This window comes from Rhinoraja longicauda, chromosome 26 (assembly GCF_053455715.1).
Source record: "Rhinoraja longicauda isolate Sanriku21f chromosome 26, sRhiLon1.1, whole genome shotgun sequence".
Lineage (NCBI taxonomy): Eukaryota > Metazoa > Chordata > Chondrichthyes > Rajiformes > Arhynchobatidae > Rhinoraja > Rhinoraja longicauda.
Genome location: NC_135978.1, coordinates 22,492,214 through 22,519,526, shown reverse-complemented (window position 1 = coordinate 22,519,526; position 27,313 = coordinate 22,492,214). Strand labels below are relative to the sequence as shown.

The 27,313-nt window shown below is 40.4% G+C and overlaps 1 protein-coding gene across 6 annotated transcripts in view; it reads right to left on the bottom strand.

Moving 5' to 3' along the window:
• bcas3 (BCAS3 microtubule associated cell migration factor) overlaps positions 1-27,313 on the bottom strand; it is a 681,054-nt gene that overhangs the window by 540,070 nt on the left and 113,671 nt on the right. For all 6 annotated transcript variants that reach the window (XM_078422068.1, XM_078422067.1, XM_078422074.1 and 3 more), the window contains exons 8-10: positions 23,966-24,067; positions 11,950-12,026; positions 1,878-1,954 (exon numbers count right to left, since the gene is read on the bottom strand). In XM_078422068.1, coding sequence (XP_078278194.1) covers positions 1,878-1,954; positions 11,950-12,026; positions 23,966-24,067 — 256 coding nt within the window. The remainder of the gene's footprint in view (positions 1-1,877; positions 1,955-11,949; positions 12,027-23,965; positions 24,068-27,313) is intronic.

Below are 27,313 nucleotides of genomic sequence, written 5' to 3'. Positions count from 1 at the left end.
CTCCTCTAAGTTTGTAAGTGACAGGTTAACAAGTAATTTAGGACTTAACATGAAACTTGATATTGTGAAGGAGTAGAAGCCTGACTGTTTCTACTCTTACTCTGAAGCTGGCTTGGGATAAAAAATACTAACATAAGTGAACTCCACAGTATCCTAGTAATTTCCATCCCAACTCCTTTGCCACTCTGCACTCTCACTTAGAAGACTTGCCTTCGGGCCACTGCCGAGGAGTTAAGCTGTTCAATAGTTATTTATTTAATTGTACATTTTGGCACAGCAACTTACAGTGGCCCAATTATTTCTAGAGGCCTGCAGCTCAATTTTGAGCCAGCATTCTAGTTTCCCAATTCAGGCTCAAAGCGGCTGAGCCACCAGCTAATTCATGTCTTGCAGAATAATTGCCAACAGCAAAATGTACATCATACACATATACAAACACGGAAATCATCAATTAAAACATCCTCATTACTACACTTCTTTCCCTGGGTTATTTGTAGTAAGATATAGGATGTGCCAAGACCAGCATTTTTTGTCCATCCCAAAGCTACCTTTGAGAAGTTGATGGAAAGTTGCTTTATTGAACGATTGAGATCTACATGATAAAGGTGCTCCTAAAACAAGATTTTGAGTCAGATAGTGCAAAATATTGTGGGAGAACTTTGAGATTGAGGTGCTCCCATGCACCATGCTTTACACTGTGGGGAGTGAGGTGAAACATCATTCTTGCTCAGACACTGACTAACCTTGTAAGAATTTGGTTGCATGCATAGCCTTCCTCAGAAAGGGAGACCAGAAATACACAATATTCCACAAGGTCACACCGGGGCTTTATACTATTGCACTAAGGTGTCGCTATTCTTGTACTCAAAGCTTCTTGCAATAAAGTCCAACCTACCTATTATCTCTCTAAATGCTTCCTGGACTTCCATGTTAACTTTCTTTGTGTACCATAAGACAAAGGAGCAGCAGTCGGCCCTTTGAGTCTGCTCTGCCATTCGATCGTGGCTGATCTAATTTTCCCACTCAACCCCATTCCCTTGCCCAATGACTTGGCCTCCACCATCATCTGTATTAATGAATTCTACAGGATAACCACCGTCTTGATAAACAAATTCCTCCTCATCTCCATTCTAAAGGAATGTCCTTTTATTCTGAGGCTGTGCCCTCTGGTCCTGGACTCTCCCACTAGTGGATACATCATCTCCACATCCACTCTATCTAGGCCAGGTCTCATGAACACCAACACCTTACAATCTATCAATATTTAAAAGAAATTCCACCGTTCAAAGTTTTTTAACCATTAGCGGACACCCTCACATTTCCCTCGTATATTTAATCTGCCACATCCTCACCCTTTCACAACCTGCCTCTATCCCCATCCCCAAAGCCTCTCTACATTCTCCTCAAAACCCACATTGTCATCCAACTTTATATCTTCTGAAAAATTGAATCTATTATATATGGTCCTCACAAATCTCCAATATACACTGTAAACAGCACCCCAGCATGGCATCTCACAGCATCCGACTGAAATTGACTCATGTATTTCCATTTTATTTTCTATCCATTAATCAATCCTCAAACCAGCTCAAAATATTATACCCAATCCCATGTACCCTTATATATTTGTCTTCTCAAAGCCCCCAAATAACCATCTCCACTGGTTTCCCTCTTATCTATTCGCGTAGATATAATATTAAGGGCTTGCAAGTGACAATTATGGGCTTCTAATCTGGCTCTGCACTCAAGCCACGTTTTTTTTTGCAAGCCCAATTTATTAGGTTTCCTGTATTTTAGGAAGAGGCAATGAATGCTGGCCTTGTAAATGTTCCAACATCTGCAAAATAATATTAATAAAACACAGAAGTCCACCTTACCTTGTTCTCAGCATAGGCAAGCCAACGGCTTCCCAGTGCTATGGGATTAGGGTTTGGCCCTGGACATGGAAAACAACCTGGAAAAGGATGAAAAATAGACAGCTGTAAAAGTTTTATTCTCAACAGCCAAGACACCAGATGAGCATTTTTCCCTCAACCATGTTAATCTGAAGACAAAAGAGACTGCAAATGTTGAAATCTAGAACAAAAACGGAAGTCCAGAAGAACTCAGCGGTTAAGCAGCATATGTAGAGGCAAAAAGTTAAAGTTGACATTTCGGATTGAGACCCTGCCACAAGGCGCTCTGAGTCTGGTCAGTAAAGTGCACAGAAAGCAATTCAGGAATTCTCTCCTCAGATCAGCCCTCTAGTCTCCTGCTCTGTGCGGTACTATTCATTCAGCAACTTTGCACAAATTCTTTGATTCATGGACACAATGAAATAACTGCCAGGGCATCACAAATATAGCTAGACAGGTTGACACTGACTACTTCCATTATGAATCTGGTCACTGTCTTAACTAATAGAATGTCTGCTCTCAGACAACACTTTATTGAGTGTCAAGTGAAGGCAACAACATTAACTGAAAGATACAAAAAAACACAAGTATGTTGATGGAAATATTTCTGACCCTTGAAGGGAATACCAATTAACACAGAGCCCTGTGCAATGGATACAACAGGGATAACAGGTTAATGTAACCCAATACTAAACATACACCTTGTGCAATACTCTGGTTCACGAATCTACTGCTCCACTGTGACAGGGAAGCCTGAGGAATAGAGTCTGTTAAGTGGCTACGATGCAGTGGTGACAGGTTATGAGTGAATTAGTGTGTTGGTAAGCTGGGTGTTTCCAAGCTAGACTATGTCTATTCAGATGCTATTGATTGATTGTGCATTGTCTGCTACCCTGCATTAATGCAAGACGGATACTTTATTACTTAGCAATCATTGTCTTCACCATGCCCCTCCAACCCACAAAGTCCTTTTAGACACGCCAGGGCAGACTTATTCAAAACTTTGATGCACAAGTAATGGGGCCACTGAAGAGTAGTTACATGTAACTGGGTAATTCATTAATTCATTAATTGATTAATTGATTGATTAAGAACTGTTGGTTTGCTCCCTGCAAAGTTGCACTGCATCACATTTTTATATTTTCCAATCCACAGTTGGACCACTGGTAAGATGCAGCTCCTTCCCCATCCTTCTCCAGAAACCAGGAAAATCACTTAGGCAGCATCTTCCCATAAAGCCTACTTCCTGTGTTACGGAGGCTGCTTTCATCAAGCTAATTGCCTGGCTCCCACCTACCAAATTTAGATTGCCTTTATTTACGTCTGCTGGCTGCTACTTAAATATCTGAATCGTGGTTGGTTGTGAACATGGGATATGATTTTTTTCCGAAACTGGGAAAAATAATACCTAGAATGGTATGGATAGTTCTGAGCTTTTGGATTTTGTGGGCATTAAGCAGGTACATAACAAAATAATGTTTACCACATGTGAATATGTCAAGATGTGGAATTGAGGGGTTAATGTTCTGCAAACCTTTCAATTTTCACATCCAAAGACATGAGGATACAATAGTGGAAGTGTAAAATCTGTAAGGTATATACCATGAAATGTACTGCATGCAATCACCAGATATTGGGATAATACAAAGCATTATAGTGAACCGAAGAAAAGAAAAAACACCAGGGTCCATACATTTATCCTTATCACAAGCCTCTGGCATCGGATACATTCAGTCTAATCTATTGTGTAAGAAGGAACTACAGATGCTGTTTTAAACCGAAGATAGACACAAAAAGCTGGAATAACAGCGGGACAGGCAGCATCTCTGCAGAGAAGGAATGGGTGACATTTCCAGTCGAGACCCTTCTTTAGACTGGTTAGGGATAAGGGAAATGAGAGATCTAGATGGTGATGTGGAGGGATAAAGAATAATGAATGAAAGATATGCAAAAAAAGTAATGATGACAAAGGAAACAGGCCATCGTAAGCTGTTGGTAGGGTGAAAATGAGAAGCTAGTGCGATTTGAGTGGGGGAGGGATAGAGAGAGAGGGAATGCCGGGGCTACCTGAAGTTAGAGAAATCAATATTCATACCACTGGGCTGTAAGCTGCCCAAGCGAAATATGAGATGCTGTTCCTCCAATTTGCGTTTAGCCTCACTCTGACAATGGAGGAGACCGAGGACAGAAAGGTCTGTGTGGGAAAGGGAAGGAGAATTAAAGTGTCTAGCAACCGGAAGACGAAGTTGGTTCAAGCGGGCTGAGCGAAAGTGTTCACCGAAACGATCACCCAGTCTGCGTTTGGTCACGCCGATGTACAAGAGTCCACATCTTGAACAACAGATACAGTAGATGAGGTTGGAGGAAGTGCAAGTGAACCTCTGCCTAACCTGAAAGGACTGTCGGGGTCCCTGGACAGAGTCGAGGGAGGAGGTGTAGCGTCACGTGTTGCATCTTCTGCAGTTGCAGGGAAGCAGGTACCTGGGAAGGGACTAGTTTGTTCACATGTGGTAAGGGACTAGAAGGGACGAGTTAACCAGGGAGTTACGGAGGGAACAGTCTCTGCAGAAGGCGGAAAGGGGTGGAGATGGGAAAATGTGGCTAGTGGCGAGATCCCATTGGAGGTGGCGGAAATTTCGGAGGATTACGCGTTGTACGCGACGGCTGATAAGGACTAGGGGGACTCTGTGTTGCGATTAAGGGGAGGGGGAGGATCCCACAGATGAGCACCAGGCCATAATCTGAAACACCATTACTGATTTCATCACTTCTGGCTGTCTGCCTTCCACAGCCTCCAACCTTATCGTTTCTCAGCCCCTTATAGCCTGTTTTTTACCTTCTCCCCAAAATCCACAAACACAACAGCTCTGGCAGACCCATTGTTTCTACCTGCTCCTATCCCATGGAAATGATTTCCATGTACCTCGACTCTATCCAATCCCCCCCAGTCCAATCTCTCCCGGCCTCTGTCCAAGATAACTCACATGCCCTTCGTCACTTTCATGACTTCCGCTATCCGAGCCCCCACTCCCTCATCTTTACCATGGACGTTCAGTCACTCTACACCTCCATCCCCCACCAGGAAGGCCTTTAAGCCCTCTGTTTCTTCCTCGACCGCAGAACCATCCAATTTCCCTCTACTAACACTCTACTCCACCTAGCGGAGCTGGTCCTCACCCTCACCAACTTCTCCTTTGACTCCTCCCACTTCCTCCAAGTCCAACGTGTAGCTATGGGACCCGCATAGGCCCCAGCTATGCCTGCCTCTTTGTAGGAAACGTTGAACAATCCCTGTTCCAGGCATACACTGGCCCTATCCCCGAACTCTATCTTCGTTACATTGATGACTGCATTGGTGCTACCTCCTGCACCCATGCAGACCTCATGGACTTCATCAACTTCACAATCAATTATCATCCTCCACTCATTTACTTGGACCATCTCCGACACCTCCCACCTCTTTCTTGATCTCACAGTCTCCATCGCAAGAAATAGACTAGTCCTTACCTTCCACCCCATCAGCCGTCGCGTGCAACACAAATTTCTACCACCTCCAAAGGGATCCCACCACTAGCCACATTTTCCCATCTCCACCCCTTTCCACCTTCTGCAGAGACTGGGGGGGAGGGGGGAGATGGGAGCTGGGAGTGGGGTAGTGGGGTAGGAGAGGGTGCTGCACCAATGCTGGGGAGGTTTGGGCCCAACGGGTCCGGTTAGTCTAGTCACCGTCTATATCTCTCGTTTCCCTTATCCCTAACCAGTCTGAAGAAGGGTCTCGACCCGAAGCATCACCCATTCCTTCTCTTCAGAGATGCTGCCTGTCCCACTGAGTTACTCCAGCTTTTTGTGTCTATCTTCAGTCTAATCTATGGTTCCTTTTTCATTCCTGTGTTTATCCATCATTCCCTTACATGTAACCAAATCCTCAGTATTTGAATTCCCTTAAACTATGCCATGGGATATTCTTGTACAAGTACTGAGAATAAACATATGTCACTTTTTCTCTCATATCTCAGTAGCATCAATGTTTACAGTTAAAAGAACAAGAGATGTGTGGTAGAGTACGAGGCATAAATGCAAAAGGTTATGATGGAGGCCAACGAGGTGATCAAGGAGATGGTCTTGATACTGGAAGGGAAGTAACAAGGCAAATGGACAGAATATGGCTGCAAACAGAAAAGATGATGTTTGGATAAAATTATTATTTCATTGGTAAATTTTAGAGCACAGATTTAGTTGTTATCCTACCGCTAACAGCATCCATTGGGTGCTATTATCAGTATTAAGTTGTGAAGAAAGCCGGAGGAAAATAGTAATTTTCTAAATGTACTTACTGAAGTGCACCTGCTTCGTGTCTGTTCAGAGATCACCAAATCTATTTTAACTGCCACACAAAAGTATGTAAGGCGCTGAAACTTAAATATAGGTTAATGCTAACCCAAAGGCACTTACTTTCAAACTGATGCACATTGATTTTTGTTGGTACAAATGGTCAATCTGCATGAGGCAAATACAAATAACATGAAATTTATTGAGTAACGAGCAGATGGTAGCAGGGATGGAAGAAATCAAATCTACCTCCTCATCACTAAAGGAATCAAATCCTGACCAATCTCAGGGGCACAAGAGCATATTTTAATGGGTTTTTTTTGTTTCATTTTGCTGTTCTGTATATTTGGATTGAGTGATTTATTAAATGGAGATTGGGTACAATAGGGTTATATGAGAATCAAATTCAAATTTGTTTATCGTCATATGCACCATGGTGTAATAAAATCCCTTGTTCGCATGAAGCTCACAGAGTAAACAGTGGTTTAGTTTATTGTCACATGTTTATTGTCACCTCGGTAGGTGCAGTGAAAAGATTTAGTTGCGTGTTACCCAGTCAGCGGAAAGACAATACATGATTACAAATGAGGCATCAGATATATGATAAATGGAATAGCATTCAGTGCAAGATAAAGTCCAGTTAAGTCCAATTAAAGATAGTCCAAGGGTCTCCAATGAAGTAGATAGTAGCTCAGGACTGCTCTCTAGTTTGTTGGTAGGATGGATCAGTTGCCTGATAACAGCTGGGAAACTGTCCCTGAATCTGGAAGAATGTGTTTTCACACTTCTGTACCTCTTGCCTGATGGGAAAAGGGAGAAGAGGGAGTGGCCGGGGTGAGACTCGTCCTTGATTTTGCTGAAGGCCTTGCTGAGCAACATGGTATAAATGGAGTCAATGGATGGGAGGGAGGTGGTTTGTGTGGTGGTCTGGGCTGCATCCACGATTCTCTGCCATTTCTTGCGGTCTCAGATGGAGCTGTTCCCAAATCATGCTGTGATGCACCCAATAATATGCTTTCTGTGGCGCATCTATAAAGGTTGGTCAGAGTCCTGGGAAGTAGGAGTCCTGGGAATGACTTTCTTAACCATTGCTTCAATATGGGTGATCCAGGACAAGTTGCTGGTGATATTTACTCCTAGGAATTTGAAGCTTTCAGCCTCTACTTCATCTCTACTTGTGTGCGGTCAATGCCGGGGTATGTGTACCGCTTCGCTTCCTGAAGTCGATCACTATCTCCTTGATCTTGTTGACATTGAGAGAAATGTTGTAGTCTTGCCATCAAGTCACAAGTTCTCAATCTCCTTTCTCTGCTCTGTCTTGTTATTATTTGACATCTGGCCCACCATGGTGGTGTTATCTGCAAATTCATAAATTGAATTGGATAATATACTTGGCTGCACAGTTGTAGGTGTACAAGTAGTAAAGAAGGGGGCTGAGAACGCATCCTTGTGGAGCACCATTTTTTAGAATTATTGTAGAGGATGATTTGTCACCTATCCTCACTGATGCATGGTAATGATAGGTATAACAATAAATACAATGACAAATGCAAATCAGTAGAATGGTGCAAAGAATGCAATGCAATCTGAATTACTGCAGAAAAAAGTACTAAAGTGCAATAACAAAATAACCAAACGAGGTAGTGTTAAGAGTACGTGGCAGTACTTCCTGGATGAGGGTGTGAACGATGTGAGGGGTTCAGGAGTCTGATAACTCCTGTTCTTTCGGGAAGATGATGTTCCTAAATCTAGGCATCAGGGCTTTCAACTCATGTATGTATATTTTCTGAGGAGGTAGATGAGAAGGAAGAGAATAGCCAAGATGACAGGCATCCTTCACAATTCTTCCAGCTTTCCTGATACAACTGCAGATGTACTGAAAGGAAAAAAAGTAACCAGCCAATGATTGACTGGGCTGTGTTCACCACTCCCTGCAGGTTCAGGCGGTCAAGATCAGTGCAGTTGCCATACCCGGCTGAAATCCATCCCATCAGATCACTTTCTACAGTGTATCTACAGAAGTTTGAGAGAATTCTCGTGAACCTCTCAGACACCAAAGAAAGTAAATATGCTAATGCATTCTCGTTATTACTGCATCGGCGTGAAGGGACCAGACAAGGTTGCTGGTGATATGGATGCCTAGGAACCTGAAACTGTTGACCAAGTCTACAACTCATTGATATAGAGACAGTTGTGTTCACCAACTCCATCCCTCATGCTGCCACTTCCTTCGATTGACATTCAACTCTTTCAACATGATGACATTAAGGACTGGTGACACCAGGACACAAGGTTCTAGATTTCTTTTCAGTACTCCACCTCATCATTGCTATTAATCTGGCTGACAATGGTGATATCAGCAGCAAATTTAAAGATCGAGTTGATACTGTACGTGACCTCACAGTCATGGGTGTACAAGGAGTCGGGACTGAGCATGCAACCCTGAGGAGCACCATTGACAAGACACAGGGCAGAGGAAATGTTTTAACCTATTCTAACCAACTGAGATCTGCCAATCAGGCAGTCCAGAAGCCAGTTCCAGATGGAGGCCCCAAGTTTAAGATCCAGCAGTTTAAAGATGAGCTTATTCCATATTATGCAGTTGTTAGCTGAATGTGTACAAGGGAGATGGCGTCCTCCATTGACATATGTTTCCTCACTTAAATTGCAAAGGGTCTTGATTGTCCAGAAGACTGTGTTGTTGCGAGTCATTACCAATCTTTTAAAACACTTAATTATGGTCTGTTAGAACTATTGGCTGTAGCCATTAAGATAGGTCACTTTACTTTTCTTGTTGACTGGAATAATGGAGGTCTCTCTGAAGCAAATAGGGACAATAGACTGCTGAAGTGAGAAGTTGAAGATAGACACAAAATGCTGGAGTTACTCAGCAGGACAGGCAGTATCTCTGGAGAGAAGGAACAGGTGACGATTCGAGTCGAGACCCTTCTTCAGACGTTGAAGGTGTCAGTGAAGATTGTGGTCAATTGATTGGCCGCAGTTGCCATTTGTTCAAATAGTCTCATGGAATATGCTGATTGTAAACTAAATTCAATTGGATTTATTGAAAGTTAAATTAATTCCTTCACGAGCTAAAACAGTATTGTTAATGGAAGAAGGGAAAAAACAAAACAAAAAAAGGGAAAAAACAAAACTGCAGAATTTACTGAATAATTAGGCAGTTATGCATGTCTGACTTCATAACACAAATTTAAACTGATAAAGTAGATAAAAAATGAATTAGATAATATTGAGGGAAGTGGAGGAACCAGATGGTCAGATTGCAAATTTGCATGAGGAATTTTCCATTATAAATCTAAACAGTAACAGCAAATGAAAACATGTGACAAAAGCATTACATCATGTGGTTAAATGGTGAGTAAAGACATAATGTGAAGCATTTATAACTGTATTTATATTTTGGTTCACGTTTATTTAAACTGAGTCTGAAGCAAACAGGCCATTCAGCCCAACTGTCGACGATGGTGTTTATTACTGTACAAGCCATCATATATACTCAAAATATATTCTCATTGCAGGGATGCTTTCTTTCAGTCCTCAGAGTTAATTAGTATAAATAAATAAACAGATTAGGAAATGATCCATGACACTGCTTTCCAAATCTCTTAAAATCGCTGACTGTCAAGGTCAGCAAAACTCTTTGATCATGCTGGACAAGCTCTGTGACCTGCAGAAAAGCACTGTTGCCTAATCCCTCCTAGCGTGACCTCATCAAATATTAACCAACAAATCCAAGAAACAACACTGGAACACACTGTTGCACAGCAAAATGTCAGTAATGTTCATAGTTACAACTTGAAGCTTAACGAGTGCAATTCAGCTCTCAGTGTATTATCCATATAATTTTGATTTTGAGTCTTTTTAGGCCACCAATTTTAAATCAACGTGCCCTGATTCCAAACAGATTACCATAAATCTAAGATCAGAAGCTTGTCTCACTCAGTAGGTAGCTCTCATCTCTGAATCAGGAGGTTGTAACTTTAAGCTTCATTACAAAGCCTGTGGACATACTCTGAGATCCTGAGACGGGTACTTGGCTAAACACAGTTAAACCCAACTGTGACTTTCATCCCCTAAACATCTCTGATTTGTTCCATTTCTTCCCACCATTGAACCCAGGCTTCTCAATCTCACATATCTTCTCAAGAATTTTGCACATCTTTTAAAAAGTATCATTCCATTGAATGTACTATATAAAAATGTCGTTGGAGAGGATACAAAATAAAAAGAGCTATGGTGTTGGCGAGAATTAGCACATCCTGCTCGTACACAAGACAGACTTCTGCTCTTTCAACAAGGAGCAATAGCTGTACCCAGTATCTGTACACATTTTACAAAAAAATGGAAGGAAACTAGAACCAAAGGTTTCCAGAATTTCCTTTGTATGTACACAATGATCAGACTAAGCAGTAATTGTATTTATGAAGACACAAACTTTAGTTAACTTTAGTTAACTTTGAGTTAACTTTGAGTTAACTTTAGAACAAAGTTATAAAAGTAGAATATCTGATTTGTTTTCTATTTTGTTACTGATATAATTTCTGAATTTTAAATTATTCACAGCTAATCACATCAACTTCCAAACTATTCACATGTACCAGCACTTATCAACTTTTCAAAACTAGCTAGAAGGATGAGAGGAGATCTTATCGAAACGTATAAGATTATTAAGGGGTTGGACACGTTAGAGACAGGAAACATGTTCCCAATGTTGGGGGAGTCCAGAACAAGGGGCCACAGTTTAAGAATAAGGGGTAGGCCATTTAGAACTGAGATGAGGAAAAACTTTTTCAGTCAGAGAGTTGTGAATCTGTGGAATTCTCTGCCTCAGAAGGCAGTGGAGGCCAATTCTCTGAATGCATTCAAGAGAGAGCTGGATAGAGCTCTTAAGGATAGCGGAGTCAGGGGGTATGGGAAGAAGGCAGGAACGGGGTACTGATTGAGAATGATCAGCCATGATCACATTGAATGGCAGTGCTGGCTCAAAGGGCCGAATGGCCTCCTCCTGCACCTATTGTCTATTGTCTAATGTAATTCAGTACTCGTCAAAATCACTGCAGTGTAATAGTTTTAATACAAGACCACTAACACTCCTCACAACAGAGGTTCAAATGCTCAGAGGCAAATGCACATCTTGGACAAACAGTTACAATCCACAAGATAAAAATGGTTTTGATCCCTCCAATTTTTCCTGAAAATAAAAATCCATTAAAAAAACTGCAGATGCTGGGATTCGGAAATAAAAACAGAACATGCTGGAAGCACTCAGTATATGAGGTAGCACCTTAGAAAGAGAAACAGGTAACATTTTAAGTCTGGGAAACTTCAAGAAAGAGCAAAACAAGTCAGTATCGGTAGCTACTAACTACACAAACTTGTTTCTCTCTTTCCCAAATCTGATGAAGAATTCTGAACCTGAAACATTAATTATTTCCCTGACCTAGTGAGTGTTTTCAGCATTTTTCAATTTTATTCCAGCTTTACCTATTTTCCCACTGCAGAAATAACATATAAATGGTTTACAGAATTATTGTTAAAACACAAAATGTTTTCATTTGGAAAACCCAAAGAAACATTTGTTCTCATAGCCATATTTAATCCAAATCAAATCAGACGGTTTTGCCGCAATCCAATTACAAAGGGTCACATGAAATTTGAAAACACTTGATAATTATTTTGCAACCTGCATAGCTGTGGTACATACTTGTGACAAAGAACTTCTTAGTGAAAGTGCAGCTATCAAAGGTGGCAATCTTCTCCTGTAACACAACTACCAAGACCCTGAGAAAGAAAGAGAAAAAGGTTGTCAAGAAATATGCTCGTATATCTTTCTCTATTGATCCTGCAGATTAATATATCAGAAGGAACATGTTTAACACTCTGCTGGTAGGTTGTTCCATGAGATTAAAATGTAAAATTGATTTGAAAAGTCACATACAATATCGATCACAAATATAGTTAAAACTAATAATAAGACTACCATGGATAGGAGTGGCTGTGTTGCTGTAAATCTAGAGTTCAAAATTGTTCATTTGTCAAATGCACCATATATGAACCGGACAATGAGTGAGAAGAAACATTTCTCAATGAAGGTGCTGAACTTACGCGATGCCATCTTTGGACTAGGTGTTGAAACTTAGCATCCATAGAATCATAAAAAAATCATGGCACAAGGCCATTAATCCCCTTGTATCTATGCCAGTTGCTACCCAACCTAATCCCACCTTCCACCACACAAGCCTATGTTGTTCCAACAAGCTTTTAAATGGTTCAATGGTGCTTTTTTTGCCATATATGCAAAGTGCAAACACACAGTGAAATTCTTCTCTAAGAAACAGTCCAATAGAGTATCGCCATGCTTAAGCACATCCACATTTAGCAAAAGGGTTTCTGACTCCACCACTCTTTTAAGCAATGCATTCCCGACCCCCACTACTTCTGGGTGAAAGAGTTTTTCTTGCCTCCTGCCCTAGTCCTTCTAACAACAATTTTTAAACTTTGTCTCTCTGATAAGGGAAATAGGTTTTCCTTTTTTATCATCTTATTATGTTCCCTCTATTCCATGAAAGTCGATCCTAGTTTAAACAATATTTTCTCATAGGTAAAATTTCCCAGTCGATAACATTCTGGTAATTCTCCTCTGCACCATCTCTACAATCAATCTATTCTCAGGCAGGCAGAAAATCTATAAAAACATTACTTACACAAAAACATTCTGCAAAGCATTCTGGCCAATATTTATCAATCAGTATCAGTGAAAAGTAAGAATTTTATTGTTCCGTTTTGGGACATATGACAATAAAAGGCTCTTGACTAGATTATCAGGTCATTATCTCATTGTTAACTGTGACAGTTTGTTTTATGAAAACTGGTGGCTGTGCCTTCAACATTATAAACTTAATAACTCTACAAAATTGGATGGTAACCCCTAAAAGGTGCTATAGAAATATAATGCATTTGATAACTTTCCCATAATTAAGTAAAGACGTGGAATTAAAAATTAGTTGGACTATATTTGAGAACATTTGAATGGAACAGTAACAGGCAATTGTGGGAATACTAAAACAGCCCAATTTTGTAAGATTACGAGGGCAGGTAGGTAAAGGGCACCTTACTGCTTGAATATCTGCGGCAGCAAAATGAAAGAACTTTGTTTCAGATCCCTTACAAGAGTTCCCAATCTAAGATTAGCCATTTTATGTAAACAATGCATTGAGATGGAGCACAAGAAACTGCACATGTGGGAATCATGAGCAAAAGGCAAAGCGTTGGAGGAACTCAGGCAGAATCTGTGGAGGAATGGACAAACGATATTTAGGATCGGGACCTTTCATCGGTCTTATAGGTCCCACCATGAAACGTTGTCTGACCAAAGATGTGGCCTAACCTGCTGAGTTCCTCCAGCACTTGTGTTTTTTTGAGATGGAACATTTTATCTCATGTAGAAGGGAAAATATACTGTAGAAATATTCCTGTACCCTCCAGAACACATTATCAGTTATTAACATGTAGATTCGGTCACGGAAGTCTCATATCCCATCCATTTCAGAGTTCATGAGCTAGTATTTCTGACTCCTGTAGTTTTAATAATGTATTCTTGAGATAAAAGCAAGACTGACAAGGAACTGCAGATGTTGCTTCACAAAAAAAGACACAAAGTGCTGGAGTACCTCAGCGGGTCAGGCAGCATCTTTGGAGAATGTGGATAAGCAACATTTTGGGTCTGGACCTTTCTTCAGATATATTTGTTGCCAATGCTTAGTTTCTAGAGAACAAAGTGTGGACTTTAAAAAAAACCAAATGCAGGCCACAGAGTATGGAAACAGGCCCTTCGGCCCAACTTGCCCAAGCCCACCAGCATGCCTCATCTGCACTAGTCCCATGTAACTGCGGCCCATTTCCCTCTATGCCTATCCTATTCATGTACCTGTCTAAAAGTTTCTTAAATGTTGCAATAGTACCGACCTCAATTACCTCCTCCGGCAGCTCATTCTATACACTCACGACCCTTTGCATAAAAAAAGTTACCCCTCGGGTACCTATTAAATCTTTTCTCCTTCACCATTAACCTATTTGCCATTGCAACAACCTGGAGCTCAATGCTCTCAAGACAGTGGAACTAATCGTAGACTTTCAAAGAGATCCCCCTCCCTTCCCCCCACTCACCATCAACAACACCATAGTCACATCTGTGGAGTCATTGAAGTTCCTTGGAACCATCATTTCCAGGGACCTTAAATGGGGGGCCACCATCGACTCCACAGTCAAAAAGGCCCAACAGAGGATATACTTCCTGCGGCAACTGAAGAAACACAATCTGCCACAGGCAATGATAGTCCAATTCTATACTGCTATCATTGAGTCTGTCCTCACCTTCTCCATCATGGTCTGGTTTGGCTCAGCCACCAAGCACGACATCCGGAGGCTGCAACGGATCGTTCGCACAGCTGAGAAGGTTGTTGGCTGCAACCTTCCCCCCATTGATGAACTGTACACTGCAAGGGCCAGGAAGCGAGCGGGCAAGATCATCTCTGACCCCTCTCACCCTGGCCACAAACTCTTCGAAGCACTTCCCTCTGGAAGGCAACTCCGGACTGTCAAAGCAGCCACAGCCAGACATAAAAACAGCTTTTTTCGACGAGTGATAGTTCTATTCAATAACCAAAGTCTGTAGTCTCTTTTTTGCTCTGGTTTATTTTCACCCACATGTTTAGACCGTAATGGTGTATCCTTATTGTTTTGATGTGTTTATGCTTTATTCTTAATTGTTAACTGTATGTTTGTGTTGCCATTTGTGAGCAGAGCACCAAGGCACATTCCTTGTATATGCATACTTGGCCAATAAACTTATTCATTCATTCATTCATTCATTCATTCATTTCCTCTGGTTCTCAATTCCCCTAAAAGACTGTACATTTACCCAAACTATTCCTCTCATGATTTTGTACACCACTATAAGATCATCCTCCTGCACTCCAAGGAATAAAGTCTTAGCCTGCTCAACCTCTTCCTTTTGCTCAGGTCCTTGAATCCTGACAACATCTTTGTAAATCTTCTCTGGACCCTTTCCTGCTTGACAACTACTTTCCTATAACATGGTGACCAAAACTGAACACATTACTCTAAATGTAGCCTCACCAATGTCTTATGCAACTGTCACATGACCTCCCAACTTGTATACTCAGTATGACTGATGAAGGCCAATGTGTTGAAAGCCTTTTTGACCACCATCTACCTGTGACGTCACTTTCAAGAAGCTATGTAAATGCACTCCGAGATCCCTCTGCTCGACCACACTCCCCAGAGCCCTACTATTCACTGTGTAGGTCTTGCCTTTGTTAGACTTCCTAAAATACAACGCCACTAACGTCTCTGTATTAAATTTCATCAACTATCCCTCAGATCACCTGCCCAACTTATTAAGACCTTGCTGCAATTTTTGGCAACCATCTTCACTATCTACAATACCACCTGCTTTAATTTAATCTGAAACCTTGCTATTCATGCCTTGTACGTTCTCATCCAAATCATTGATATAGATGACAAACAGTACTGAACCTCGAGGCACGCCACTAGTCACAGGCCTCCAGTCTGAAAAACAACCATCACCATCACCCACTGTTTCCTTCCATGAAGCCAATTTTCTATCCATTCAGCTATCTCTCCTTGGATCCCATGCGATCTAACCCTCCAGCGCAACCTACCATGCGGAAACTTGTCTAATGTTGTTGCATCTCTGTCACTGAAATTCCTGGTGGAGTATTCCAGATTTGGAAAAACAATGAATCAACAACAATAAATGGCCAAACCAGGAGAGCGGGGGATATCTAGAAATTTCAATTGGTGTCAACATATCCTGAGGAAATGTGGCATTGACAGAAGCGGTAGATATGGAATCTGCTGCCTTCCGAACCAATCGATCCTGGATGATGTTTAATTAGTATTGGGATATAATGAAGCTGTGGTTTTTCAGATAAATGTTGACTACTTCATCAAAGCAGCGAATTAAGTTGTTGATAACAATGAAAAGAGTTTCGAGAGGCCAGGCATGCGTTTTATTTAACTGTGAAGGAAATTTCCTGTAAAAGTGATCAGCGCCCTGAGTGGTCAGATGACCATAAGAAAATAGCCGAAGAAGGGTCTTGACCCGAAACGTCACCTATTCCTTTTCTCCAAAGATGTTGCCTGACCCGCTGAGTCCAGCTTTTTGTGTCTGTTTTTGTAAGAAAATAGCAAGCAGTTCTGGCATATCTTCCAACTATCACTCAGCGTGAGTTTATTTCGTCCTCTTTCCAATCTCCTTTTGCCCATGCATTATTCATGGCAAACAACAGATTGAGAATTAATAAATGGCCGCCAGAACTTTCTGTGCTAATTTCACTGCTAGTTAATCATCAAAGCTAACTGCTAATGTCATAAATGATGTCAGAGATATGAATTAACTTTTGGCTGGTACTATTGATGCTTTTCCTGGGCCAATTGTTTGTACTGACTGAGCGTCCTTTCACTTTTGCTAATTGATCATCTGTACCCTAAGCATGAACTTAATTTCCTCACTTGATCCATTTGCTTTCCCACTTTCTTGTTCTTGATCCACAACCTCCTCCCCCCCAGCTGCTTTGAAAGAATCATCTCTCCCTCACTGTTGTTTAGTTTGGAGATACAGCATCGAAACAGGCCCTATAGCCACCAAGTCCACGTCGACCATCAATCACCCGTTCACACTAGTTCTGTTTTATCCCATTTCTATTACATCTGCTATGTACACTCTCAGGGTAATTTTACAGAAGACAATTAACCTATAAGCCCGCAGGTCTTTGAGATGTGCGAGGAAACCAGAGTACCCAGGGGAAACCTTCGTGGTCAAAGGGAGATCGCGCAAACTCCATACAGACAGTAACGTCGTTTGAAAGAGCTTGCGAAGTACAAACAGGCTGCATCTTCTCCACACTTATTAGGACTTTATTGGAATTTTATACACCTCTATAAGATCACCCCTCAGCCTGCTGCGAACCTATTCCTATAGCTCAGACCCTCGAGTCCTGGCAACATCCTCATAAATCATCTCTGTACTCTTTCTAGATTAATGCTATCTTTACTATAGCAGAGTGACCTAAACGGAACACCAGTCCAGAGGTAAAACGAGTTTAAATGATGAAGAAAAGTAAACAGTGACAATTACTTATGGACAAAATAATAAAAATGAAAAAGCTTAAAATTCAAACACATGGAATTTGAAGAAAAAAGCCAAGGAAGTAAAAATAATGAAATGGTAAAAGATCAAGTGAAGCAGATTACAGAGAAAGAAAAAAATAAAAAGAAAGAAGACCGACAAAATACAAGCAAAGACGTTAATGAATGAATTTTGGAGTAGATATGAAGTGGAATAAAAACCTTCAATTAGAAATTTGCATCAGCAAATATAATTAATCTGTACACATTCAGAGGTTAGCACATTCAGAACTCCACAGATATTTCCACAGAACATCAATTACTGAACTACAGTTCAAAACAAATACTTTGGAAAATAATGGATCTGAAATTATGGTTGGCATGCAGTGTTTTAGATGGGTTTAAATTTCCATCTCTAAAGAAACTAAATAAAACAAATGTTCTTCAATGACAGGCAGGTGGGAATAAGGAAAACCCAATCAAGCAAATTTCCAAATGGATCAACAAGATAACCTAAAGTGAAGTAAGAAAAATAAACTTTACTACTGTGAAAAAGATGAAATAAAAGGGGATAAATACTGTAAACTTCGGGAACATATCAAAAGAGTGGAAATAAAATGGAGGAAATAGCAGAAAACAAACAGAATAACAACAACAACATACAATCTGCTGGATGAACTCAGAAAGTTGACCGGCATTGTTAGAGGGAAATGCATTATCAATATTTCAGGTTGAAATCCTGCATCAGGACTAAGTGGAGAGGGAGGAAAGTATAAAGAGGAGAGGGGAAGTAGTGTGACAGGGGCCAATGGGTGAACCAAGCAGGTAGTAGAGGGGAAGGGATGGAGTTGAGAAACTCAGGCAGGTAGATGAGCCAGCATCTCGTAACCTTTATTTATCATCTTGTCTACTTATGCTGCCACCTTCAGGGTGGCAGCACCTACACTAAATTCCCTAAGTTCCTCTGTACTAGCGTGCACCCAAAGATTCATTGTGTATGTTCTATCCTTGTTAGTTCTCTTCTACCCTTATTAGTCCTCTCAAGGTGCATCACCTCCCACTTATCAGTTTTAAATTCCATCTGCCATTACAAAATGTTTCAGAATGACATAAAATATAGCCCACCAAGAATTGAAATGGGGATCTAATCAGGTTCTTAATTTTCTTTTGAGAACTGACAGGGTTTAGCTGGCAGAAGCTTTTCACAGAGATACAGTGGAAAAGGATATCAATGATCATTGAGACCCAATTGCTAAAAATGGGTATTGTTTATACACAGATCATATTATGTTAATTTCTACAGGCATGGACCACCGGTTCAGAGAAAAACGTTGTAGTTGCACACATAGCCCAGAGTTAGATCGACGAAGGACAACTTTCAACATAAAACATCAGTAATTGGACATACAATATCATCCAAGTAAAAACTTGAGTCATTTAAGAGACTATTTATTTTTCTAGATGGACGGACTAATCCGGGCTAAAAGGTCCAGCTGAATTTGATTTCCCTGTGAACTCCGAATTTACCTGATCTTAATTAGGAAATGTCATGCCAATAGCCCTGTCTATCCATTATCCAAATGAGGTAGAGAGAACCAAATGAGGTAGAGAGAACCAAACTATATTTTCCATCTTCTAATTCCAAATTGTTCAATATTAAGGCTTTACCTGGAAACCACATGGATATTTTATCTATGTGGGAAGGAACTGCAGATGCTGGTTTACACCAAAGGTAGACACAAAATGCTGAAGTAACTCAGCAGGACAGGGTGAACCATTCCTTCTGACCAGAGATGCTGCCTGTCCCACTGACTCACTCCAGCATTTTGTGTCTATCTTGGATATTTTATTTTCTCTCTTTTGGGTTTGTGTAGCTTTTGTATTGAACCCTGTTGATTTACACAAAACGAGCAGAATATCAGCATGGTGCAGTTCTGGAACTCTCTAAATGTTGCACTTTGTGCTGCTAAGGTACAAAAAATACCCTGCATTTCACTGAGTGTGGTGAATGGTAGTTTGTCAATACAGCTGGGAAACAAACATAGTTTTAGTGACACCAAGTGGTAGAAGTAGTTTAACGCTCAGCTGAAAATGACATTTCAAAAATAAGTTTCCTCACATCTTTAAAAAAAGTTAATAACATTGATAATTCAGTCAGCGACTCTTTGTTTGCATCTAAATCAAGAGACTGCTTAAAATATGAACTTTCTTGCACTAAACTGTTAGAAATTTGCACGTTAAGGTTTTTGATGCAGGTGAGATCCAGCTTGGCAGTAAGTTCCGAGAGGTAACTTGCCGGGCAACATTCATTATCAGGACGAACATGTGAAGAATGAACATTTGAAGAAGGAATGGAGTACTACACCATTTACAGAGCAGAATCCTGGCTCTATTTCATAATTAGAAAAAAGTTATTATAAATGGAAGGGAAAAACAAGTGTGTTAACAAAGTTACCAGCATGAATTAATGTCAATATTTTTTGTGTTTCTGGAAGTTTTACTCGTTGGTGACTTTCTTCTCTGACACACTCCATTGTTTCAGGGGCACAAATCAACATTTTGTTTGTGCTGTTAAAGTCTGCTCTACATTGGGTGATCAGTAAAGCAAAAAGATATGTTTTAGTTTTGAAGTCAACTATTTTGAAACCTATTCTCTGGAAACTATGACTCCCATTTATCCTTCCAACGTATATACAAAATATGATTTTCTTGGAGTATGGAAACATTTAAATGTTTCTACCAGAATACCTTTGTCTGCTGACCCTCTTCAAATAATCTCTCAAATTTATCTTGCAAGTCCACTATCTAGGAAGATATCATGTTTTCCTGGTATCAATTACTTTTTTGCACTTTCCATTTGTATCAAACTTCAATCTCATTTCTGCAGAAGTTATGAATTTTTCAGTTCACTGTTTTGGGAGCACATTGTCCTTTGTGAATATGGGGAGAAAAGGTTTAATAATCATGCACATCTCCAGTTGCACTCCTCCATTCTCCATCTTCAAACAGTCTTAACTTGAAAGAAATTCTTAGAGGTATGCTTTGTCAATAGATCTCTCTCTAATCACTCTTTTGATATTTTCTGCATGTTTTTATGTGCCTCTCGGTGAGTCCTTTCCTCCCTACAACCTCTCTGTTTCACTTTATTTGTTAATTCACTTCGGATCATTCTTGTTTAGTCTGGAGTTACAGAGCTGAGGCATTTGTTTATCCTGCATTTTTTCCTTCCAACATATATACATATGTATATTGTCCCCTTAAAGGGGTTCTCTTTCTCCCCACTGAACACTGATGTACATGTCCCTCAAATCCATTGTGTAACTGACTTTCATTTCCCACATTTCTTTGAAATCCCGCCAATGAAAGTCTGGCAGGAACCTATACTAACTTGTTTCTCTCTTTCTCATATCTGATAAAGGATCCTGGACCAGAAATGTTAACTGTTTCTCTTTCCACAGATAGTGACTCGCCTGCTGAATGTTACCAAAGTTTTCTGTTTTTATCTGGCTTCCAGTCTGTTGTATCTGAGATTCATAATCTGTGGTTATGAGTATGTACAACTCTACGGATTAATTAATACCCTCATGACAGTTTATCTGAAGTAAAGCTTTTGTGCATGCCTGTTCTCTTTGCCTCACCACTGATGTTCATGACTTAGATACATGGAGTCATACAGCACAGAACCAAGATCGCAGCCTACTATGTCCATGCCAACCATCTACATGAATCCCATTTATTAGCAATCGCTCCATAACCTTTTCGTTGAGGTTTCAAGTCACAGCGTCATAGAAACTATACAACATGGAAACAGGCCCTTCATCTCAACTTATCTACAATGACCAAGTTACCAAACCGAGCTCGTTTTACCTGCTTGCACATTCCCCTACACCTCCATACTTTTCCTATCGATACACCAACTGTCTTTTACATGTTGCAATTGTACCCACCTCTACCATTCCTCAGTCAGCCCATTCCATATATATGCACCACTTTCTATGTGAAAATCTTGCCCATCAGGTCCTTGTTAAATTTTCCCGCTCCCACCTTAAACTTATGTCCTCGAGTATTACACACCCCTTCCCTGGGTAAAAGACAGACAAAAGAAGCTACTCATCTTATTTATTTCCCTCATGATTTTATATGTCTGAGATCACCACTCAGCCTCCTACATTCCAGGGGGAAATGTCCCAACCTATTCAGACTCTCCTTACATCTCAAACCCTCCAGATCCAGTAACATTATTATAAATCTTCTCTGTGCCCTTTCCTGTGTAATGGCATCCTTCCTACAGCAAATTGTTCTGTACATGGTACTCCAAATGTGGCCATACCAACATCATGTACAGCTATATCATTACACGCCAACTGACGTGCTCAATACCCTGACCGACGAAGGAAAGCATGCCATGTGCCTTCTTCACTAGCTGTCCACTTGTGTTGCCACCTTTGTGGAACTATATACCTGCACTTCTGTACACAAAACTCAAACTCAAACTTCTAGCACCTTTATAAGCTTCCTCGATTTAACTCTGACTTTGTTCCTTCAAGGAATATATTTTATCTGCGAATTATGTTTTATTTCTTTAAGTGTTAAGTTTATCAAGTCAACTCCACCATTCAATCATAGCTGACCTATATTTCCCTCTCAACCCCATTTTCCTGCCTTCTCCCCATCACCCCTGACACCTGTGTTGGCCATTCTCTGTCCTCAATTTTCAATGTATTTCCCCAATCAACTAGAGACGACTCTCCCCTCATACTTCCAGAGTTTCATTTGTTCAGAATTAAGACCCAATTTTGCATCGAACCCCATCACTTTAAAATTCAAAATCAAATTGTCTTAGATGGCACCGCCCAAGACAAGTTCTGAAAGAGCCTTTGCCCTCAAAATATTAATCTAGAAAATTATATAGAATATAGACTATGAATTTGCCTTCTACATTATTAATTAGGCAGTCTATATGCAGATTTAAGTCTCAAAAGGATAACTTTGCATCAGCCTTCTTACTAATTTTATACTTCAGGTACAAAACTTCAGGTCCTTCTACAGTTGTATAGGAGCAAAGAGGTCCTTCTACAGTTGTACCGGGCCCTGGTGAGACCGCACCTGGAGTACTGTGTGCAGTTTTGGTCTCCAAATTTGAGGAAGGATATTCTTGCTATGGAGGGCGTGCAGCGTAGGTTCACTAGGTTGATTCCCGGAATGGCGGGACTGTCGTATGCTGAAAGGCTGGAGCGATTGGGCTTGTATACACTGGAATTTAGAAGGATGAGGGGGGATCTTATTGAAACATATAAGATAATTAGGGGATTGGACACATTAGAGGCAGGAAACATGTTCCCAATGTTGGGGGAGCCCAGAACAAGGGGCCACAGTTTAAGAATAAGGGGTAGGCCATTTAGAACGGAGATGAGGAAGAACTTTTTCAGTCAGAGAGTGGTGAAAGTGTGGAATTCTCTGCCTCAGAAGGCAGTGGAGGCCAGTTCGTTGGATGCTTTCAAGAGAGAGCTGGATAGAGCTCTTAAGGATAGCGGAGTGAGGGGGTATGGGGAGAAGGCAGGAACGGGGTACTGATTGAGAGCGATCAGCCATGATCGCATTGAATGGCGGTGCTGGCTCGAAGGGCTGAATGGCCTACTCCTGCACCTATTGCCTATTGTCTAAAACCCCCCCAATCCCTCTTGTAGTCTTGTTCCACATAAATAATAGTCTTTTTCTTTCTTCCAAAGTGGAAAATATCTTATTTCCCCACACTATGTCACATTCACTCAAGCCATTCATATCCCCAGTATCTGCTTGCTCTCACAGAAGAGAAATTAAGAAAAACTGGAAATCAAGGTTTCCACGGTGAATTTGTTCATCAATCAAAATTGGAACTCAGACACGGTTTAAAGGCTTAAAGAGGTGAACTCATCTTTGGTAGCTATTCAGAATCAAGGTATTCTTTTATATCAAACAGTTGAATTAATTATCAACGGTCATACCCTGTGATCCATCATTGATTTGGTTAGTATATTTACGCAAAAGCGCCTAACATCCACTTTAGGTTCAGACCCTTAATACCTTTCTCCACCTTTTAACATATTAAACACATTGTTGATGCGTAGGAAATCAGTTTACACCTACAAAATGTTTCTAGCAACAACAAGTTTCTAGGATAATGAAACAATCAGCAGCTCAAAACTAAGAAAAAGTCATTTTCTACTGCAAATGGTAAAATTAAATCAGGCAGCTTAATATCAACCACAGCAATGGAAATTGCTCTGACATAATGGAAAAGGCCTCTGCTATCCATGGTATGCACGAGATATCTTCTATTATTAATATGTTTGAGGATGTTACATGTAAATCTAAAAAAGACAAAATAGATTAATAAAAACACAGAATAAAAAGCCGAATCATTTTATTTGTGCTGTATTGCAAAAATATCTTTGGCGGTCCTTCAGGATCAAGGACAATTTATTTCCACCCTGGTACAATTAAATGGTTCTGGCATGACATGAAGAAACATATTTCTTGCTCACACCTCAATGTGCAGCTAATCATACCTTTTGTTACAATGCAGCTCGTAGATGGGGGTTTTGAACTGGATGGATTTGACCATTTCACCAGTCCGAAGCGAGTAAAGATCCACACAGCAGTATGGTGGGCTGGTGACAAAAAGAAACACAAATAACATTACACACAATAGGCAAAAGCTTAAAAGGCAAAATGTTTTTTTAATCAAAACGAAATGTAGCAATCTAAATAAAGAAAACAGGAGGAAGATGACAGGCAATTCCATTAATTCCCAAAACACATCTGATCTACTCGGCTAACCGAGAAATGTCATCATGCATCAAAAGGGTGAATGATCTGCCCTGGCCCTTTATACTTATGGCATGTAGCTAACCAAATTCTTAAATTTGCATACAATGTCCCAGTAAAAAATGCTAATCTACGAGCACATCTGAGTAATATTTTTCCCCACATATGTCAACATGTGCCAGTAATCATGAACAGAAACGGCAAAATTCACAAAAGACCACTGATCAACCAGACCAGTAAAATACAAAAAAAGGAAAATAAAACATTGCTGATGTTGAAAATCTGCAATGTAAACTGAAAATACTTAGATCAGGCAGAATATGTGGAGTGGGGAACAAAGTTACCATCTCAAGTCAACCGCCTTTCATCATAATTTGGAAAAGTTAGAAATAAATATGTTTTAAATTGCAGAAAGACGGCAAGAGTGGAGAGAAGGGTGCAGGTGTTGCATCTCCTACAGTTGCAGGTGAAGGTACCTGGGGAGGGGGTGGTTTGGGTAGGAAGGGATGAGTTAACCAAGGAATTGCGGAGGGAATGGTCTCTGCGGAAGGCAGAAAGGGGTGGAGATGGCAAGATGTGACTAGTGGTGGGATCCTGTTGGAGATAATGAAAATGTCAGAGGATAATGTGTTGTATGCGACGGCTGATGGGGTGAAAAGTAAGGACATGGGGCACTCTGTTCCTGTTGTGACTAGGGGAGGGGGATCAAGGGCGGAGCTGCGGAGTACTGAGGAGACACGTCTGAGGGCCTCATCTATGATGGAAGAGGGGAACCCCCATTCCCTAAAGAATGAGGACATCTCGGATGTCCTGGTATGGAACACCTCATCTTGGGCATAGATGCAGTGTAGACGGAGGAAATAGGGAGTTGGGGATAGAGTTTTTGTAGGAGGCAGGTTGGGAAGAAGTGCAGTCGAGATACTTGTGGGAGTCAGTGGGTTTGTAATAGACGTCAGTCAATAGTCTATCTTCTGTGATGGGGACGATGAGATCAAGAAAGGGGAAGGAGGTGTCGGAGATGGTCCAAGTGAATTTGAGTGCAGGATGGAAATTGGTGGTGAAGTTAATAAAGTCTATGAGTTCTGCATGGGTGCAGGAGGTAGCAACGATGCAGTCGTCAATTAATGGAAATAGAGTTCAGGGAAAGGCCCAGTGTACACCTGGAACAGAGATTGTTCAACATATCCCACAAAGAGGCAGGCATAGCTGGGACCCATGCGATTGCCCCTAGCTACACCTTTGATTTGGAGGAAGTGGGAGGAGTCAAAGAAGAATTTGTTACGGGCGAGGACCAGCTCAGCGAGGCGGGGGAGAGTGTTAATAGAAGGAAATTGGTTGATTCTGCAGTCGAGGAAGAAACAGAGGGCTTTAAGGCCTTCCTGGTGGGGGATGGAGATGTAGAGTGACTGAACTTTGTCTATGCTACAGGATACCTCACTACTTATTTAAGCCTCAAGTATTGTCTCAAATTATCAATCACCACAAAACATTCCCATCAGGTATCTCCAATATTCAATTTCGGACATGAACAAGGTTCCCGGTATTAATTTAATGTTTTCAATATTTCATTGAGAAAATATATATTCCCATTGTTGCGGTTTGTGTGGAAGCTAGAGATAATACACAAACTGATAACAAATGCACAAAGGAATATGCACAGAGTTTGAAATTGTCTGTTTACATCTGAAATGGAAGTAATGATGAGGAAAGTGAAAAGAAAGTAACACTTTAAAACATTTTAAAATTTACATTTTAAAAATGTTCCAACCAATGTTCCAATCAATAAACAGTTACATGTAAAATATTAGAAAGTTGGTCAGGAGATGAAGATAAGAAGGAAACAAGGCAGGTTACATTCTTCACTGCACAAAATTCTGATTTTTAGTTAAAGTCACTTGAAACAGTATGAAATGTCAGTGCTCATCACAAATGTGCAAATAATTAAAGTTGAAAAGTGGGAAGTATCAATGCAACTTAAACTAGGAAATTTAAACCAGACCAAAGTAATGTTTGGGTTCTGGCAAGAAATAGATCAGTAAGCACCAACTAATCCACTATTTTACTCCACTTTGAGTGAAAAAATGCTTCCTGATTTCAGCTTGGAAAGGCGTAGCACAAATTATAAGATTACTGTCTCTTATTCTTGATTCTTAACAGTGGATATAGATCCCTGTACATATCCTTTACCTAATATTTTAAATTAATCAGATCAGACTTTAGACTTCAATACCCAAAGGTATTTATATGAAAATATCTGATCCATATTTTTTTTATGCTTATGGAAAAAAAAACATGCCATTCCTGGAGGGAATTTGAGGAGTAGTTAAGAATTGACAAATTACAACTCAACTCTTTCATGAGCACCAATAGACCTCATCTTATCTCTATTTACATGAAAGTTTCACAAGGATTCAGTAGCAAAATGATATACTGAGAGCAATGTGGTAGAATATTCCTAACCGTATATATGAGGAAGGGTAATGAAGTTCAAGATTCATTTAATAACAAAAATTAAAGGTGTAGAGAAGGTTAACTTTCTTACACCTCAATTCTTGCTTCACACAATAAGGGAAGGAGACCAGTTTCTCTGCTTACTGAAGGCAAAAGTGAGAAAAGCGAATGTAGACAGCTAAAGACCACACCACCAGTTTTCCTCCAAGCCACAACGAGTCATAGTTTAACTGTGAACAAAAATATAAATAACTCTTCCATATGCGTTATCTATGGCAGTAATAAAAAGAAATTAACACCACCATTAAATCCAGAATCATCTGGAATTACTGACTGACATTTGGATCAGTTCACAAGGATATCATGGTGCTGCATGGTATCAAACTGTGAGACCCAAGTTCAGTTGCACCATGATGTACCACAGTCATTTCATCTAAAACCACAGACCAAATGCAGTCTCATTTCGCTCCAAAGTCTACACCCTTTCTGAATTCTAATTCTGTCTTTTTTTTTTTTTTAAAGATCACATTTATAATGTTGCTTTAAAGTATAACATACAAATAGTAAAGTGCTTTGAAATTGTTACAGTTAAATTCATTATTTATGCACAGTTAGTTATGCATCATGACATAGCATTT